Source organism: Nyctibius grandis, chromosome 9 (genome assembly GCF_013368605.1).
Source record: "Nyctibius grandis isolate bNycGra1 chromosome 9, bNycGra1.pri, whole genome shotgun sequence".
NCBI classification, from domain to species: Eukaryota; Metazoa; Chordata; class Aves; order Nyctibiiformes; family Nyctibiidae; genus Nyctibius; species Nyctibius grandis.
The window spans coordinates 42,207,138-42,224,263 of NC_090666.1; the positions used below are offsets into that span (position 1 = coordinate 42,207,138).

General features: G+C 44.8%; 1 protein-coding gene across 4 annotated transcripts in view; it reads right to left on the reverse strand.

Annotated features, from left to right (window-relative positions):
- Positions 1–17,126, reverse strand: part of CACNB4 (calcium voltage-gated channel auxiliary subunit beta 4) — a 60,998-nt gene that overhangs the window by 16,772 nt on the left and 27,100 nt on the right. For all 4 annotated transcript variants that reach the window (XR_011048738.1, XM_068407280.1, XM_068407278.1 and 1 more), the window contains exons 2-8: positions 13,140–13,259; positions 12,668–12,790; positions 8,743–8,873; positions 6,754–6,830; positions 6,360–6,379; positions 6,171–6,251; positions 3,024–3,082 (exon numbers count right to left, since the gene is read on the reverse strand). Coding sequence is in view for 3 of the 4 variants with exons in the window: in XM_068407280.1 (XP_068263381.1) it covers positions 3,024–3,082; positions 6,171–6,251; positions 6,360–6,379; positions 6,754–6,830; positions 8,743–8,873; positions 12,668–12,790; positions 13,140–13,259 (611 nt within the window). In the remaining variant the exon portion in view is untranslated. The remainder of the gene's footprint in view (positions 1–3,023; positions 3,083–6,170; positions 6,252–6,359; positions 6,380–6,753; positions 6,831–8,742; positions 8,874–12,667; positions 12,791–13,139; positions 13,260–17,126) is intronic.

The following is a 17,126-nucleotide window of genomic DNA, read 5'->3' on the forward strand; positions in this document are numbered from 1 at the left end:
AAATCAAATCCATTTAGGAGGACTGTGATGAGCCAAAGAGCCATGAATAATGAAAAGAAAGCAAGCTGGAAATGACTAGCAGCCATTCCACACAACGTAAGATTTATGCAGCTCTAAGTGAAATTATGAGACGGAGGGTTAAAAGGGAGTGCAAGTATTTTTCCACATAATGCATAAATAAATTTATTGCCAGAAAATACAGTAGAGACCAAGAGTATAAACGAGTTTAAAAAAGAAATGGGACAAGTTAATGGATCACGGGTCTAGAGGTGATGATAAAACACGGTGGTCCGGGTGCACCTCTGGCTCAGGAAGCTCCCACATCTCTGACTGCTGCAATCAGAGAGGCGTAACAGAGGAAGGACCACAACTAGTTCCTGCTAGTTCAGGTCTTACTGAAGTCTTTTGAAAGGCTCCTCCTTGGACAGTCATTTCCTTTCTTAGTGATGTGGACCTGTCCCAAAACTGCAGAAGTGATGGAAAAAAAAAAGGGGCAGGAGGAGAAAGTCTGCAAAGCCATAAAAGCTGGCAGGAGGACTGAGAAGCAGCTGAGGTGCCTGAAAAGGCACTTAATTCATTTTTCTAAAGTTACTCAGAGCTAAAGTTAATTGTATCAGCTTGCTTGGGGCACTTAACTTCTTCAATGCTGAAATGTCATACTTCTACCTGATCTAGGTGCCAATATTGCTAACAGCAAGAGCACTTCCAAAAAATACCTCACTTCAGGCAGGCTCCCTCGCTTTACCCCTCTTTGAAGATCAAGGGCATGGTGGAGGCAAAGAGAGAACAGCACGGCGAGGAGCAGTCCTGCCTCCATCAGATGAAGCACCCTAAATGGGTGCATCTCAGTGTGCTTTACGTTTTCTTCTCTGTATTTAGGCACTGCTGATCTTCGTGGATCAGGCCTCTGCTGAGTACATTCTCATACAGGGTATAAAAATATACCTCATAAAGGATATATTCATAGCAATCATGTCGTGGCAACTGAAGATGACTTATCACTTCCAGTTGCCATGGTTTCCTACTGAAAACAATGACTCGTGTTGTTGGAGCAAGTCCAAAGGAGGGCGACCAAGCTGGTGAAGGGTCTGGAGGGTCTGACCTACAAGGAACGGCTGAGGGAGCTGGGGGTGTTTAGCCTGGAGAAGAGGAGGCTCAGAGGTGACCTTAGTGCAGTCTACAACTACCTGAAGGGAGGTTGTAGTGAAGTGGGAGTCGGCCTCTTCTCCCAGGCAACTAGCGATAGGACAAGAGGACACAGCCCCAAGCTTGGCCAGGGGAGGTTCAGGTTGGACATTAGGAAGCATTTCTTCTCAGCAAGGGTCATTAGCCATTGGAAGGGGCTGCCCAGGGAGGTGGTGGAGTCCCCATCTCTGGAGGGGTTTAAGAAAAGCCTGGACATGGCACTTAGTGCCCTGGTCTAGTTGCCATGGTGGTGTCAGGGCAACGGTTGGACTCGATGATCCCAGAGGGCTCTTCCAACCTGATTGATTCTGTGATTCTGTGACTCTCAGTCACCACTGGCACATGCAAAGCTGACAGACACGTGCCAACAGCTGGAAGAGAGCAGATGCTGCGGTTCTGTACCTCCACCTAACGCCAACGGGCACCTCCACCTAACACCATGAGCTGCAGGGGAACCAGAGCAGTCACGCCGCTCAGGAGAGTGGAGAGGAGGCAGTGAACAGCTCAGAAAAATGACAGATTTAACGGCAGGCTGCCACGTGCAGGGCTTCATCTGGCAGGTCTGAAACTAATCCCTACGTTTGTGGAACCTGCTACATCCCTTGAGCTGGGCAATTAACAACAGGGGAGGAGATGAGATGTTTTGCACAGAAGCTGATCATTAAGCATTTTGTCTAAGCTGTTTATGGGTTAGTTCAGCACTGCCATCTCCTCACTGCACCCCAAAAGGCACCTTGACCATAAATCCTACTCCACCTCTTCTAAACAACCAACACTATTATTTTCACTGCCCCAGGGCCAATATTTTAGGTATTTTCAGACTTGACTTACTGTCATATACTAGCTAGCACAGCATAAGCCTCTCTTCACAGTTAGAACAAACTAGAATGAAGGAAGGGCAGAACATCCCAAAGACGCAGCAGACACCTACGACTACTGACGAGCTCCAGTGGAAAGGAAGAGATGCCATGGATCAAGCCTACGTTCCTAGCAAAGAAATCCAAATTATCCCTCTCACAGCTCGTCAGGAAATATCCTCTGTGTTCCAGCTGAACAAGATGAACCCTCCTTACAATTTTTAAAGTCCTGACACACTTTTCTGTATTCTAGTTCTCAGCATTAACTGCCTTTTGAAGTATTTTTGACTACCGAGAATATTTAAGAGTTGATTTTTCTTAGGTGTTGGTCTGAAGCAGCGTTGCTGCACCCTGTTGAAATCTGTTTCTGATACTTAGTTCAAGGCTAGGGTGTGATTAGTTTTATTTAGAGAACATCCTGCTGCAAAGGAGCCTGGAACTTCACAAAAGGTGCTGGAATGAACCTAGCCCAAATAGAGCAATTTAAAAATAAAATGCAGAGGTACTTTTTTATTTGGTGTGTGCACACTTCAGCAGCCAGCCAGGAGCCAGGCTCTGCCCCAAGGGCTGCTCACCGGTGGGACTGTTCACCCTTGGGACCAAGGGGCACAACCTGCTTCCCAGGGCAACACTGACAACCTGCACCTGGCAATGCCATCTTCAAAGGTATTCTGGCACTTTCCATGTGCCCCAGGCACCTCTCATCTAGATTTCTCCCGTGACTTCAGGCTGGTAAGATACTGAGGCAGAATTATTCTAAGAAATCCTACTACAGACACAGCAGATACAAAGACACATGCACTTCTAGTAACACATTAGCTGTGCTCCACCCCACAGCTGGCTGCATGGCAGTGGTGATACAAAGCCAGTAAATCAGTTTTGAACATGCATCAAACTTCTTGCATTAAAAAAAACCCAAACAAACACTAAAATGTTAGTAACACATGGGGGGAAAGGCATGAAAAGGACAGTGTTTCTCACCTCCCATCAAACCTGTGCTTCAGGAAGTCAAAGAGAGCTTTCTGCATCATGTCTGTCACCTTCGCAGAGGTGAGGAAGATTGAACAAGGATTGACAGGGAGAAAAAGAAGTCAAAAGTAAGAAAAGAGGTAAGTAGAAGGTAAGGAGACTGCCAACAATCAATAGCTTTTAAAGGTAGCAATCATTTCATTGTCACGCTCTTGGCAGCACGCTTTGTAATAAACACTTGCAAGTTTTCTGACTCATTCTCTGAACGGAGGATGTGAGAGCTGTCAGTCTTCCTGCTCTTGTCTTGACTTGTGCTGAGGCATCAGAGCACACCTCACCACCTTCCACAGCAACACCATTCCCAGCAGGCTCCAGAACACGTCAGAAGCATATGGGACTATTCATGTTGAATAGATCATTTGTTTTTTTTCCTACAGTGACATTAGAACTGGCTTAAAACTTCAGATACAAGATTTATCGTGTTGGATGACTGTTGGAACAGAACAACTATTCTCAGAGAGGCCTACAAGCATAAAACAATGAGTGTTTGCATCCCTGTCCAAGGGAAAGCATCTGAGAGAAGCTCGTCCTCAACAGCTGTCACCTACTTTATTGAGTGAGCTCCTCGTCCTTTTCAGGACAACTCAGGCTGACACCTATTATCTGCCAGTCTAGACAGGAACTTAAAGCCTCCAGGCCTCTGGCAGTTTATTTCTCTTAGGCTGTCTTTCAAAATGGTTCTTACAGAATGTACTCAGAGAAAAAAAGAGCCCAAAGAATTTCCCCATGTAGGTTGCAAAGTAAGATCAATGGGTTTCTGTTGTGTAGACCACTATTTGTAACTGCAATTAATATTGTAACTGCGTTACCATTTCCACAGCTTTATATGTTCAAGATGTCATGTTTAGTATTATCTTCTTAAACCAAGGTGGGACAGCAAAACTACATTGCATTAACAGCAAAAGGAGGGTCAAGGAGAGCCTCCACCACTTGCTGAATGTGGAGGGTAATCTTTATAGATGATCTAGACGTAGGGATTGAGTGCACCCTCAGTAAATTTGCAGATGATCCCAAGCTGGGTGGGAGTGTCGATCTGCTGGAGGGTAGGAAGGCCCTACAGAGGGATCTGGACAGGTTGGATCGATGGGCCGAGACCAACGGCGTGAGGTTCAACAAGAACAAGTGCCGGGTCTTACACTTGGGCCACAACAACCCCCTGCAGTGCTACAGGCTGGGGGAAGAGTGGTTAGAAAGAGACCGGGGGGTGCTGACCGACAGCCGGCTAAACATGAGCCAGCAGTGTGCCCAGGTGGCCAAGAAGGCCAATGGCATCCTGGCCTCTATTAAGAACAGTGTAGCCAGCCGGTCTGGGGAAGTGATGGTCCCTCTGTACTCAGCACTGGTGAGGCCGCACCTTGAATCCTGTGTCCAGTTCTGGGCCCCGCACTTCAAGAGAGATGTTGAGGTGTTGGAGCGAGTGCAGAGGAGGGCGACCAAGCTGGGGAAGGGTCTGGAGGGTCTGACCTACGAGGAACGGCTGAGGGAGCTGGGGGTGTTTAGCCTGGAGAAGAGGAGGCTCAGAGGTGACCTTAGTGCAGTCTACAACTACCTGAAGGGAGGTTGTAGCGCAGTGGGAGTCGGCCTCTTCTCCCAGGCAACCAGCGATAGGACAAGAGGACACAGCCTCAAGCTTGGCCAGGGGAGGGTCAGGTTGGACATGAGGAAGCATTTCTTCTCAGCAAGGGTCATTAGCCATTGGAAGGGGCTGCCCAGGGAGGTGGTGGAGTCACCATCTCTGGAGGGGTTTAAGAAAAGCCTGGACATGGCACTTAGTGCCCTGGTCTAGTTGCCATGGTGGTGCCAGGGCAATGGTTGGACTCGATGATCCCAGAGGGCTCTTCCAACCTGACTGATTCTGGGATTCTGTGACAGCACATTTACAGAGGTGTATTAACAAAAAGCCTCCCTCCCCTCCAAACTTGAGAGTCCCCAGGCACATTAACCTGTGGTGCAGCACCATGAAAGTTAATGGATGAAATTTACTCCTGTCAAGAAACATTGCCCTAAAATTAAAAGGCAGAGAGTAGAACATGAAGTACCTGCTTTGCTAAGCTACACTTTCAATCATTCTTACCAAAAAACCAATGCAAGAACACTGCTTTATGCTAATAATGGTATCATGTTGTAATCTTCCAAAAAGAACCATTCCAATATGTTTAATAATATCCTACAAAATACTAACATTAATTAAGCTAAATGAAGTGTATCGCTGATTTTATGTTCATGTGCATTTAGTTCCTCATTCAGCAGAACACTTAACAGATGGTTAAGTTCACCAAAATGCCCTGCTAAAAGCCTGTGCTCGTTTAGCACATGTTAAATGCTCATTTGAATCTGCAGCAGCCTTGAAAAATGGGTGTCCTGTTTATCTGTGCACGTTATCACACTTAATTCCACATTGAACAGAGGCAAATGATTTAGAAAGGTTAAAGGTTTCTTTACATATATATTTCAATACACTAATTATCTTAAAAAAATAATCATCAATAAAACATGCTGAAAAAATAATCATCAGTTTCCCATATTCAGTTTCAGGTGCTGGAGAACAAAACTGAATACGCTGCAAGAGTCCAGCTACTTCATTCGCCAACACTGAGTTTAATGGGAAGAGGTAAAGTGAAAAAAGGAGAAAAATTGAGAAGTTTCTTCAAAATTTTTGCTAATTAAGTTCAAAGCATGTGCTACTTTGATTAAAATTTTACATGTACCCAGAAGTCTAGCGAGTTAATTTAAATTGACTGCTCCAACTTCTTCTTGTAGGGGACAGAAATTCTCTTTCTCTTATTTGATTTAATCAAGAATAACTGAACAGAAAATGTGTTTAAAGCAGTAAAACTGCAGAGAGAGCACCAGTGTGCTTATGTCACCCATCCTTCAGCAGAGCCTTCACAAGTAACAGACACTGCTGGAGGTTCAAAAATAAAAATCAGCTGGTACCTCACCCAAATGGTGCAAAATGCTAACTATGCTCGTAGTTCTTATAACATTTTTGACAATTATTTGAGCCAAGATCACTTTAAATTATTGCACTGGACACTGAATGTACTAAGGAAGATTAGAGATAAGAAAATACTAATTGCCAATGGCAGGAATACGTACCTCATAGCCTTTCAGGGACGGTCCCACCAAGACAACAGGTCTCATCGACGGTACTACATCGTATGGGGGAACGTGTTCTGTCTAGAAGAAGAAAGCAACCCTTCAGATCATTAACCAGAGAATATCCATATGAAAATCCTGGGAATTATGTCTTAGAATAAATAAAATGGAAACTGAAGTACTACTTACCACTTTTTGTTTCTGTTTTGCTAAAAGACCAAATGAGAACTCGGTTAAAAACCACACACTGTGTACAACAGCCACAACACTTGCAAACAACAATCCCCTTGTCAATGCACTTTCCATTTCTCCCAGTGCACCTCCCCTTTGGTCAGCCCTGTTTAAGTTGGTCATTCATTCCATTCTGGGGGCAGCTGCCACTTTTCCTGGGATTTTTCCCAGTCCCTTAGCAACTAGCACACGTCTAGAAACAGATGTCTTTCTCCACCTCCGCACGCAAGCACTTGTCTGTAGAACATCTGAGTAAGTCAGGGAAGGGGGGAAACCCACATTTTTCATATACAATTTTGAAATAGAAGTATTAGGAACAGCAAGAATTTCCTTAAATCACCTTCTCTCTTACCTGTGGAAGTGGGTGTGGCTCGAAATGTGCCAGAAACCATTTCTCCGAGACTTGAAGAAGAATTTCCACTCGATTTCCTACGGTATCAGAAAGAGCCCCATTAACACCACGCACCAAATGTGTGAGGTTTTAGGCAGCAGCTATGAGAAACTGCCCCATGAGACATCACATGGTGAAGGAGAGTCTTCACCCTTCATGCTGCAAGAAAGCTTCCTCTGAAGTGAGAGGTGAAGAGCACCAGGCAGGGACAGGGGGAAAACCAAAGCATCTGTAACTAAGCAGACCTCCATGTCTTCAACTCTAACCCTAGCCCTTTAGCCTGGAGAAGAGGAGGCTCAGAGGTGACCTTAGTGCAGTCTACAACTACCTGAAGGGAGGTTGTAGTGCAGTGGGAGTCGGCCTCTTCTCCCAGGCAACTAGCGATAGGACAAGAGGACACAGCCTCAAGCTTCGCCAGGGGAGGGTCAGGTTGGACATTAGGAAGCATTTCTTCTCAGCAAGGGTCATTAGCCATTGGAAGGGGCTGCCCAGGGAGGTGGTGGAGTCACCATCTCTGGAGGGGTTTAAGAAAAGCCTGGACACGGCACTTAGTGCCCTGGTCTAGTTGCCATGGTGGTGTCAGGGCAATGGTTGGACTCGATGATCCCAGAGGGCTCTTCCCACCTGGTTGATTCTGTGATTCTGTGAAATAGCTTTTGTTGTGTAGCAACAGTGGTTTAAGCAGCTCCTCTTCCCACTCGCTGTACCTCCCTGCTTCCAGCCAGGCAGTTCTGCCCCTGTGCCCTGCCCTCCTCTCCCCGTGTGACACACCCAGCACAAACCAGCAGCAGAGGAACAGGAAACTGGTTTGGGGAGGGAGATGTTCAGGTGAATCAGCTCTCTAAGCCAGCTCAGTGCACAAGCAGCTGAGGAGGAGCTGCGAGGAGGGAAAGAGAGCTCAGGGCCCATGGTTCCACCCACGTCTTTAGCACAGCACTCAGTATTTTTCACTACATGCAGACTGACCAGCAAGAGGATACTAGTCCCCATCAGAATTTTGTCCTTGCTTTCTTGCCACATGCTCTCCAGAGCTGGGATTGTTTACTCCTGGACTTGGCAAATCCTTCGCAACCATATACTAGACTTTCGAAACTCTCTTTAATAAGTGACTTTTCACTGCCTTACTCAAAATTAGAATCCTTCTTCATCACGTAGAGCCTTAATATCTCAGCAAGTCACAGCTTTTAAAGAAATCTTAAGGTACAGATACTATATGAATATATGTAACAAAAGTCTTTTGTTCTCTTTGTTATCTGTGTGAACATTTAAATTTCATTTTCAATTAGTGGGAATAACATGCTAGTAGTAAAGCAATTAAAAAAAAAAAAGAGGAAAGTATTTTGTGTATTCAGGCAATCGAAGAGTGACTTCAGTGGCTGAACTGAGACTATGAGAAACCAGTTTTACTTCCTAGACCTGTGACCAAGTTTATATTTTTCCAGGGACTTGCAATCTCCAGCTCTAGGAGTGTGGAGACACAGAACAGTCAGGCTGGAAGGATGGAGAAGAAAGGAAGTTGTATGACAAAGCTCATCTCTGTAAAGTTTGAAAAGTCTGGGTTTGGCCAAAATGGAGAGAAAGAAAAAGAGAAAAAAAATCAAATCACAATGTTAAGAATATAATAGTTGGGAAAAAAATCTGGCAGCCTTTGAGCACCAAGCTGACCTAAATCCACAGGGACTTGAAACTCTCCAGCCCTTCAGAAATTCCTGTCATTACCACTCATACGGTGTTACTGATCTTTTCTAAAGTCAATACACATTTTTTTCTCGTTTCTCATCATCAATATCTAACACGTTTATTGTCTGCAAATACCTATTCTCATTTGGAATCCCAAATCAAACACTCCTCCAAATGTACTGCAATAAAAAAGAACCAAGTGACCTTTGAAAATATTGTTCGGTGTCAGAAATGATTTTAAATTCTTTTAAAAGGTTACAGCACTCTTACCCTCCATGGAAACGCCCTCTCTTCTGCTCCTGTTGAATGCGGATATTCTCCAGTCGAAGTGGGCTTGGAATGAAGCCGATCTCACAGCCCTCCTTCACCAGCCTTCCTATCCACCAGTCATTATTATATTTCTGGAACACAGAAAGGTTACTGGCTTCTGTTCAACATGTGCCACGTCCAAAACTCCCGTGTTTCGTTATCCACAATCCTTAACTCCATACTGGTCGACGACACGAGACTCACACTGAAGTCTGAATGCTGGACAATTTGTGTGACTTTAAGTGAAGTTCAAAGGTGCCAGGCAGCGTTTGGAAGGGTGATGTTGTCTTTGCACAGAGTGGAAAGGGGTGTTATCTGTGGCAGTGCTGGCTTATCCCTGAACTGCCCCGACACATCCTGCTGGGACTTCTCCTCTGATGTCACCAACTAAAGTGCTGAGCATGAGGCATGATTTAATGAGCTGAACCAATTGCTGGTAAACCAAGGCCACCAAACTACCTCACAGTGGCCATACAAAGCAATCAAACACAAAAATAACACCTCCAGCTCACCATCAAAACCATTGCTATTGGTTCCGTGTAAAATTTAATGCTCTACACCACAGATCATCACCACTGCCACCATTTTTCCTTCCTCCTTTCCAGGTACTTGTATGGCCTCTTCTCCCGGGCAACTAGTGATACGACAAGAGGACACAGCCTCAAGCTGCACCAGGGGAGGTTCAGGTTGGACATTAGGAAGAATTTCTATTCAGAAATGGTCATTAGCCATTGGAAGGGGCTGCCCAGGGAGGTGGTGGAGTCACCATCTCTGGAGGGGTTTAAGAAAAGCCTGGCCATGGCACTTAGTGCCCTGGTCTAGTTGACATGGTGGTGTCAGGGCAATGGTTGGACTCGATGATCCCAGAGGGCTCTTCCAGCCTGGTTGATTCTGTGATTCTGTGATGTTATTAACATGTTACTCCTTTGTGGAGGAAAAGCTCTACAAACACCAAAATAAAGCCAGACCAACTTATCCAAGACACCTTAGAAAACTCACCACTCCAGCAATGAACTACACAACCCGTATCTGGTTAATGCTGTGGTAGAGCTCGAGCCAAAGCTGTGACACCTCTCTACAAATGAGGTTTTTATAGTGCTGCTGCCTAGGAGTAGCTAAACTATTTGGAGGCATACACTTCTAAAATGATGACAGCTGAAGAAAAATTCACCTTTAGGAAGAAACTTTAATATAAACCTGAACGTATAAAATTTAATTTTATCATTAACCTTTAGTAGCATACTTTTTTCTGCCTGACTTTAATGATGGAGAGATGAAAAGCGATATCATAGTGGATATCGTAGTGGAAAAGGATTTGTTGTAGCTGGCTGCCAGCAGAGCTTTTGAAGAAAAATATCTGAAAACCTTACACTCTGCTATGCTTCATTAGGTACCTCAACATCTTTGAAAAATAAATTAGCCTTTTTATTAACCCATACATACACACAAATATTAACAGATACAGCTGAGGGAAATGCAATCCTTACACCCTCATCTTGCAAACCTGTCCTCTTTATAGCTGTTACTTATGCAAGAAGTTCCATTATTTTATCATTTCAACTTTTAAAGTATGCATTCTTCATGCCATAATGACCCTGATTCAGACAGTGTCAGTAAGCAAAGCTTAATTTTAAATATGCTGCTTCTGCTTAAGTCAACAGAATTATTTCTAGTCTTTAAAAATACACCAATACTTCAGGATCTAGCATTCTGCTCCTGTAAATCAGCGAAATCAATGGATTTAAACCACTGTGAAACCCAAGTCCCATGAGGATTACCCATTCTATTTTGATTCTAAACGTACAGCTTGAACCTGAGAACACTTCTTCCATTAGCAGGTCACGGACTTGCAAGTGCTGCCTCTACACGAGATCAGAATCAGCGTTACGCTGAGAATATCTGAACAATACGAACGGTAACGCTGCAGCAAGGAACGCGGGGCTATTTGCATTAGGTCATTACCTCCCATATGTTTTCCTTCACACTCAGCATGTGGGAGGACTACAGTTCCTTCCTTATTGGTTGCCATGCCCATGATCTCTTCTGCATTGTCAGGAATTGTTGCCACTTCATCTTTTAAGTAAGCACATAATGTATAGGCTTGTAGGAGACAGATGAGACATGCAGGACACATTCCCAACATAGCAACTCACCAGTTACTGCTGATGTTTCCTCCTGTCAGCAGGGTGACCCCACCTCTTACCTAGTTAGCATTATTCTAAAATCTGGAACCACGCTTGTTCTAGTCCGTGCAAGTCCACCAGGTCATTGAAACACCAATTCTGCAAAGCCTTTTTCCATGCAGCTCCAGACTCCAGCATGGGGAACCATTCCTGAAATCCCACTGAGCTACAGCCACAGCTTCAGGCAAGCTGAAGGTTTCAGCTTTAACAAATAAACTATGCTAAACCCTTAGAGCTGATAAATACCAGTAAGCCAGATGGCTCACCATTTAGTGGCGATGTGATCCTGGCCATCTACACCTTGAAAGAAAACTCACAGAATGCCAAGACATGGACTTGGGACACTTCTCTGGAAAAACGTACAGGGCAGCACGATAGGAGCTTAGTAAATTAAAATCAATCACTGGCCTGACAATAAGGGCAGCCACATCCTAGGAAAGCCAAGATGAAATACTTGTTTTAATGGGGATGCATAGAGTTACCTGAACGGTTACACAGGACAATGTAGGTAGAAAGACAGTCTGTCAGGTAGGGTACACGTCTGGTGTGGGTGGGAAAACGTCAGGGAGGGTGGCTGAGAAAGTGATCTGAGCGCTGTAATGCATGCAGCTTCTGCATTCAACTCAATGCTAGCAAAGGGCCTTGTCCTGATGGGAAGCAGGGTTAGAAGGTGGCACATCCAAAGAGTTCAGGTGTGGGGCTAGACAGAACAGAACACATTCCTGGGGAATGAAGAGGGAGGCAAGCAGTTCTGCATGCAGACAGGCAGGCTCAGATTCAGTGCTCCACTTCCTCAGCTGGGGTTTAAGCACTGCTCCAAACAAATATTAAAGAAAAGAAACACACAAAAGAAACAAACAAAAAAAATCCACATCAAACTTCCATCTGTTTGCAGCAAATTGAGAAAATGGAACAAGGGAATCGACTGTCTCTCCTGTGCCCTTCTCAGGCAGAAAGAATACTTTCTCCCTGAGAGAGAAGAATACTTTCAGAGTACTGAACACCCTAAAATAAACCCAGAATGCAGAGAGGAAAAAAAACATTTTTCCAAGCTGCAAGCCTCTGTACAGATCTAGAAAACAACAGGGCTTTATGCAAATGTGGAGGGCTCACTTCAGATAAGGAATTGCAGAAAATATGCTCAACATGCAATAAAATGTATTTTTCTCTACCAAAGCCATACTCAGGGCCCATTTATCCCCATTCCTTTTTCCTTATTTTTGTATCTGTCCTCTTCATTATTTTCTTTTCTTACTGTATTATTCTAAGTTTTACTTTCTCCCTTACAAGCCTAGCTGGTGCTTTATGAAGACCTGGCGTAACCTGGTGCTACTCCACTTTTTCATCAGTAGAATCCCTTTCTATCACATAATCGCTGATCCATCACAAACATCATTTGATGAAAAGAATATTGACTCTACCACGTTGAAGGGTATTTAAAACATAACAAGATGTTACTTCCTTCCTGTGACATGAAAATCCAACAAGTCTGGAACACCAAGTGTTAAAAAAGTGCAAGATAACCATGCCAGGGTGTTGGAACTCAAAAAAGGCTGAGGTACCACCACATCATCACTCATCAGATGGATGTGCTGTGCTTTCCTGCCTCCACTCAGCTCCTGGCTCTCTTTTTAACCTGGTACAGCTCAGCCCCGACTGTTCAAATTGTAGTTCACGTTCCCTTTTACTACGTCTTGGTTTACCTCTTTAATGTGTAGGAAGTCCTTGGCATCAAAAGAGATGGCAGTGCTGGGGACAGGAACATCTTCATCCAGAGCTCCACAGTAACTCACATTAGTCTTAACAGCAAATGCTACTGGTTTGGACTACAAATAGAAACACACATCACAAACAGTGGAAACTTTTCTGAATCAAGAATTGATTTGTTGTATCAAGTTACTGAAAACCTAGCAGAGGGCGTTTGCCACGCACATCAAAATTCAGACCTAATAATTTCACATAAGGCAGCAGAGTTCAGCTCACGAGAGATGATCCCCATCTATATAAGAATATTTACACTCTATTCCCCCAAACATCTTGTCTGCAGATAACTCCACTCCATTGCCAAACGATTTCAAAAGGTTGCAGCATCATTATAAACCAACAGTGGGAGTTTTAACACTATGCTAAAGATAAATGCCAGATAACTTATTATTGAAGCTGAAAAGAACACACCTTTGCTCTTTCAAGTTGTATCGCTGCTTGTTGTTCTCTCTCTTGGCGGATTGCTTCCCTGTCTTCTTCCAAAGAGACATCAGAGTCTGAGGGTCTGCTTGTGTACGAATCTGCTGAGCCCTGCAATTAAATTCACGTCACTATGAAAACATATGTAAGAAACAGAAATCCCCTCCCCAGTCACATTCATAAAATACTTTTAAAATATTGGTTTCTTCATTTCTTTGAGTGGGTTTTACATATTGTTGCTAGCACAAATAATCTGCAGAAGATAGCAAAGAAATAACCTGGCTTTACCCATCAAGTGCACTACGCCAAAGACAAAAATACCAAGAAAAACCTCTCCACTTTCAAAGAATCTCTTCACTTTCTTACTGACACAGTGAAATACAGCTCAGTTGTGGGCACTGTCGAGAAATCTTTAAAATATTTAAATCCTGTTTGACAATCTGAGATTCAAGATTGTCACGGGATAGGTCACATCAAATATAATTAAGGTATTATAAAGCTTGGTTAGAATCACCCCTCCCTGTAAATACAGTACCATTGTGTCCGTACTTCCCTCCCTGCTGTGGCTGCCTTTATGTTCTGTGCTTCAAGAGGGGAAAAAAAAAAGTGGCAAAATTCACATTATTAAAAGCTACTCAACAGGGCACCACAAAAGCTATACAATGGTATGACATGAAAACAGCACATTACTCACGATGAATCTGAAATACCAATCCCCCTCTCTCCAAAACCTCAAACACACATTTGACCCAGAAGCCCAGCAAGACGAGGACTTGGACCTAGACTCCCTGGAGCACCACTGATGGAGGTGTGTACAACTGAGCATTCATACAAAGGGTGAAGTAACTTTTCACTATAGGAGGAAACCACTACAAATCTTTCAAAATCCTAAAGTCTACGTCTAACACAGCATCACAGCACTCAGCTGGGCAGGTCACTGTATGAAGTTCAGCGTAGAGCTGCACACAGTTTGCGTTGTGGTCTAACTTTCTAACCTACGCATTTTACACGTCTTAGGAAAAATAACTACACAAAACCACTATCGTAAAAAAAGAGAACTTCAAAAGAATCAGGATAATGCAGAGCTGCAGAATCCCAGAATCAATGAGGTTGGAAGAGCCCTCTGGGATCATCGAGTCCACCCATTGCCCTGACACCACCATGGCAACTAGACCAGGGCACTAAGTGCCATGGCCAGGCTTTTCTTAAACCCCTCCAGAGATGGTGACTCCACCACCTCCCTGGGCAGCCCCTTCCAGTGTCTAATGACCCTTTCTCAGAAGAAATGCTTCCTAATGTCCAACCTGAACCTCCCCTGGCAAAGCTTGAGGCTGCGTCCTCTTGTCCTATCACTAGTTGCCCGGGAGAAGAGGCCGACTCCCACTGCACTACAACCTCCCTTCAGGTAGTTGTAGACTGCACTAAGGTCACCTCTGAGCCTCCTCTTCTCCAGGCTAAACACCCCCAGCTCCCTCAGCCGTTCCTCGGAGGTCAGACCCTCCAGACCCTTCACCAGCTTGGTCTCCCTCCTCTGGACTTGCTCCAACACCTCAACATCTTTCTTGAAGTGCGGGGCCTTGAAGTGGATGACGTAGACTGTATTGTATTATATAACCAGTGCAACAAATGCTATCTAAGTCATCACACTTCTAGCAACAAACTGAAGACATATATATCTATATATTTATATCTCTATAGAGCTCCAAAATCTATACGTGTTCCAAAAGAGCCATTCTACAGCATTATCTTTCAGGTTTTTTTCCCTTAAATGGATTTATATCCCGCAGCGCAGCGACACATATTCTATATAATCTACCACAGAAGTCAATATTCTTCCTCTCCATGTACACTAACATATTCTTAAATATTGATGTGAATACAAAGCCATTAGAAGACTTCTGGCAACGAACCACTGAGGAGCATATGCTCTCTTCTTGTCACACACTCACAACTTGGCCACACGCATGGCATAGTCACTAGGGAGGGTAGATTTCCTCTACGTCAAGAACAGGATTCGCCCAACACGAGCTAACACCAGTTATGACCTTAACAGACCAGAAAAATTCCTTCCCCCAGCTGGCCACCCCGCACAGCAAGGTGAGCCGGAAAGGGCTGAGCACCTCTGCAGAGACCCTCACGCTTGGGGTGCTGAGCTGGAACCAGTCTAACACCAACAGGCTGAAAACTGGCATTAGCTGCTGGCAGCAGCACAAGCTTTTCCTCGCTCGGAAGCTCCACATGCTGCTCTTCCTTCTGCTTCCTTCGGGATGTAGCAGAGACCAGGGAACTCGCCAGCCGCAGCACTTGGCTAGGCGTGCACCAAAGACACCTCCTGGGCTGCTCAGTGCCTGCCAGTTACTCCTCTCTCCCCATCTTGGGGGCAAAATTACAACTTCAGCTACCAAATGCATCACCAACAGAGGCATAAGAACATCTCTTGCATGATCAAAAGCGAGAGCGCAAAGCATCTCATCACATCTCGGCGAAACGGGTAGCAGAAGACCCCCTGCCCGGCCACTCTTCCAACCTACATCCCCGTTCAGCATCTGAAGGTGAAGTCTACCAGTGGGGGAGGCAATTAGAGGAAAAAAAAAAGAAAAAAATAGACCAGGAGTTGCAAAAACAGACCAACTTTGTGGTAGAGAAGACCAGCTTATCATTTACTGTCCACTAAACACTCTGAAGATGCAAAATGCTTTATAGCTGCTGAGTGTCACATTTTTTTACTTACAAAGCTTCAATAGAAGCAGAAAGGAAGAAGGAAAAGTAATCGCACTCTCCAAATAATAAATCAAAAGGCATAATAATAATAATAATAATAAATACAAATAATATACTGCAGTAGGAATGGGCTTCTTTCCCAGATTTTAGTCCTACCTGGCTGAGGAGGGCGACCAAGCTGGTGAAGGGTCTGGAGGGTCTGACCTCCGAGGAACGGCTGAGGGAGCTGGGGGTGTTTAGCCTGGAGAAGAGGAGGCTCAGAGGTGACCTTAGTGCAGTCTACAACTACCTGAAGGGAGGTTGTAGCGCAGTGGGAGTCGGCCTCTTCTCCCAGGCAACCAGTGATAGGACAAGAGGACACAGCCTCAAGCTTGGCCAGGGGAGGTTCAGGTTGGCCATTAGGAAGCATTTCTTCTCAGCAAGGGTCATTAGCCATTGGAAGGGGCTGCCCAGGGAGGTGGTGGAGTCACCATCTCTGGAGGGGTTTAAGAAAAGCCTGGACATGGCACTTAGTGCCCTGGTCTAGTTGACATGGTGGTGCAGGTGGGTTGCAGAAATCATCTGTACGGGGAAACGGGGAACAAAAAGTGTCTCATATCTATATATTTATTCAGGTCCTCTGGATATGATTCAGCCTAGCTCTGTAAGGCAAGTTACTAGAAATAGATCCCTACGCTGGATGCACAGTTTCCCACACTGGCTTTTAGCGGTGTGTATTTGAGCACTGACCTATTTAATGCTGTCAGAACAAAGTAGTCTTAACCAAAGTAGCTGATACTGCAAGGCCACCCCAGGCTGCTCTTCAGCGCTAATCGCTGCCTGTACGCCGAATGATAGGGATTGGTACAATCACGTCCGCGTGATCCCTTCTCCTGCAAGTTATGCCAAATAGCAAGTGGCTTATCTGAAAGATGCAGCCCCGGGATTGTGACTCATGTGATGCTGAACTGCAGCATCACACTGAAAACAAGGCACGATTCTGCAAATAGCAGCAAGACGGACAGAAAAAGCAGTCCAAGGTGAGTAATGGAAATGGGCCTTCTGTAACGTACAGGGGAGGTTCAGGTTGGACATCAGGAAGCATTTCTTCTCAGAAAGGGTCATTAGACACTGGAAGGGGCTGCCCAGGGAGGTGGTGGAGTCACCATCTCTGGAGGGGTTTAAGAAAAGCCTGGACAAGGCACTTAGTGCCCTGGTCTAGTTGCCATGGTGGTGTCAGGGCAATGGTTGGACTCGATGATCCCAGAGGGCTCTTCC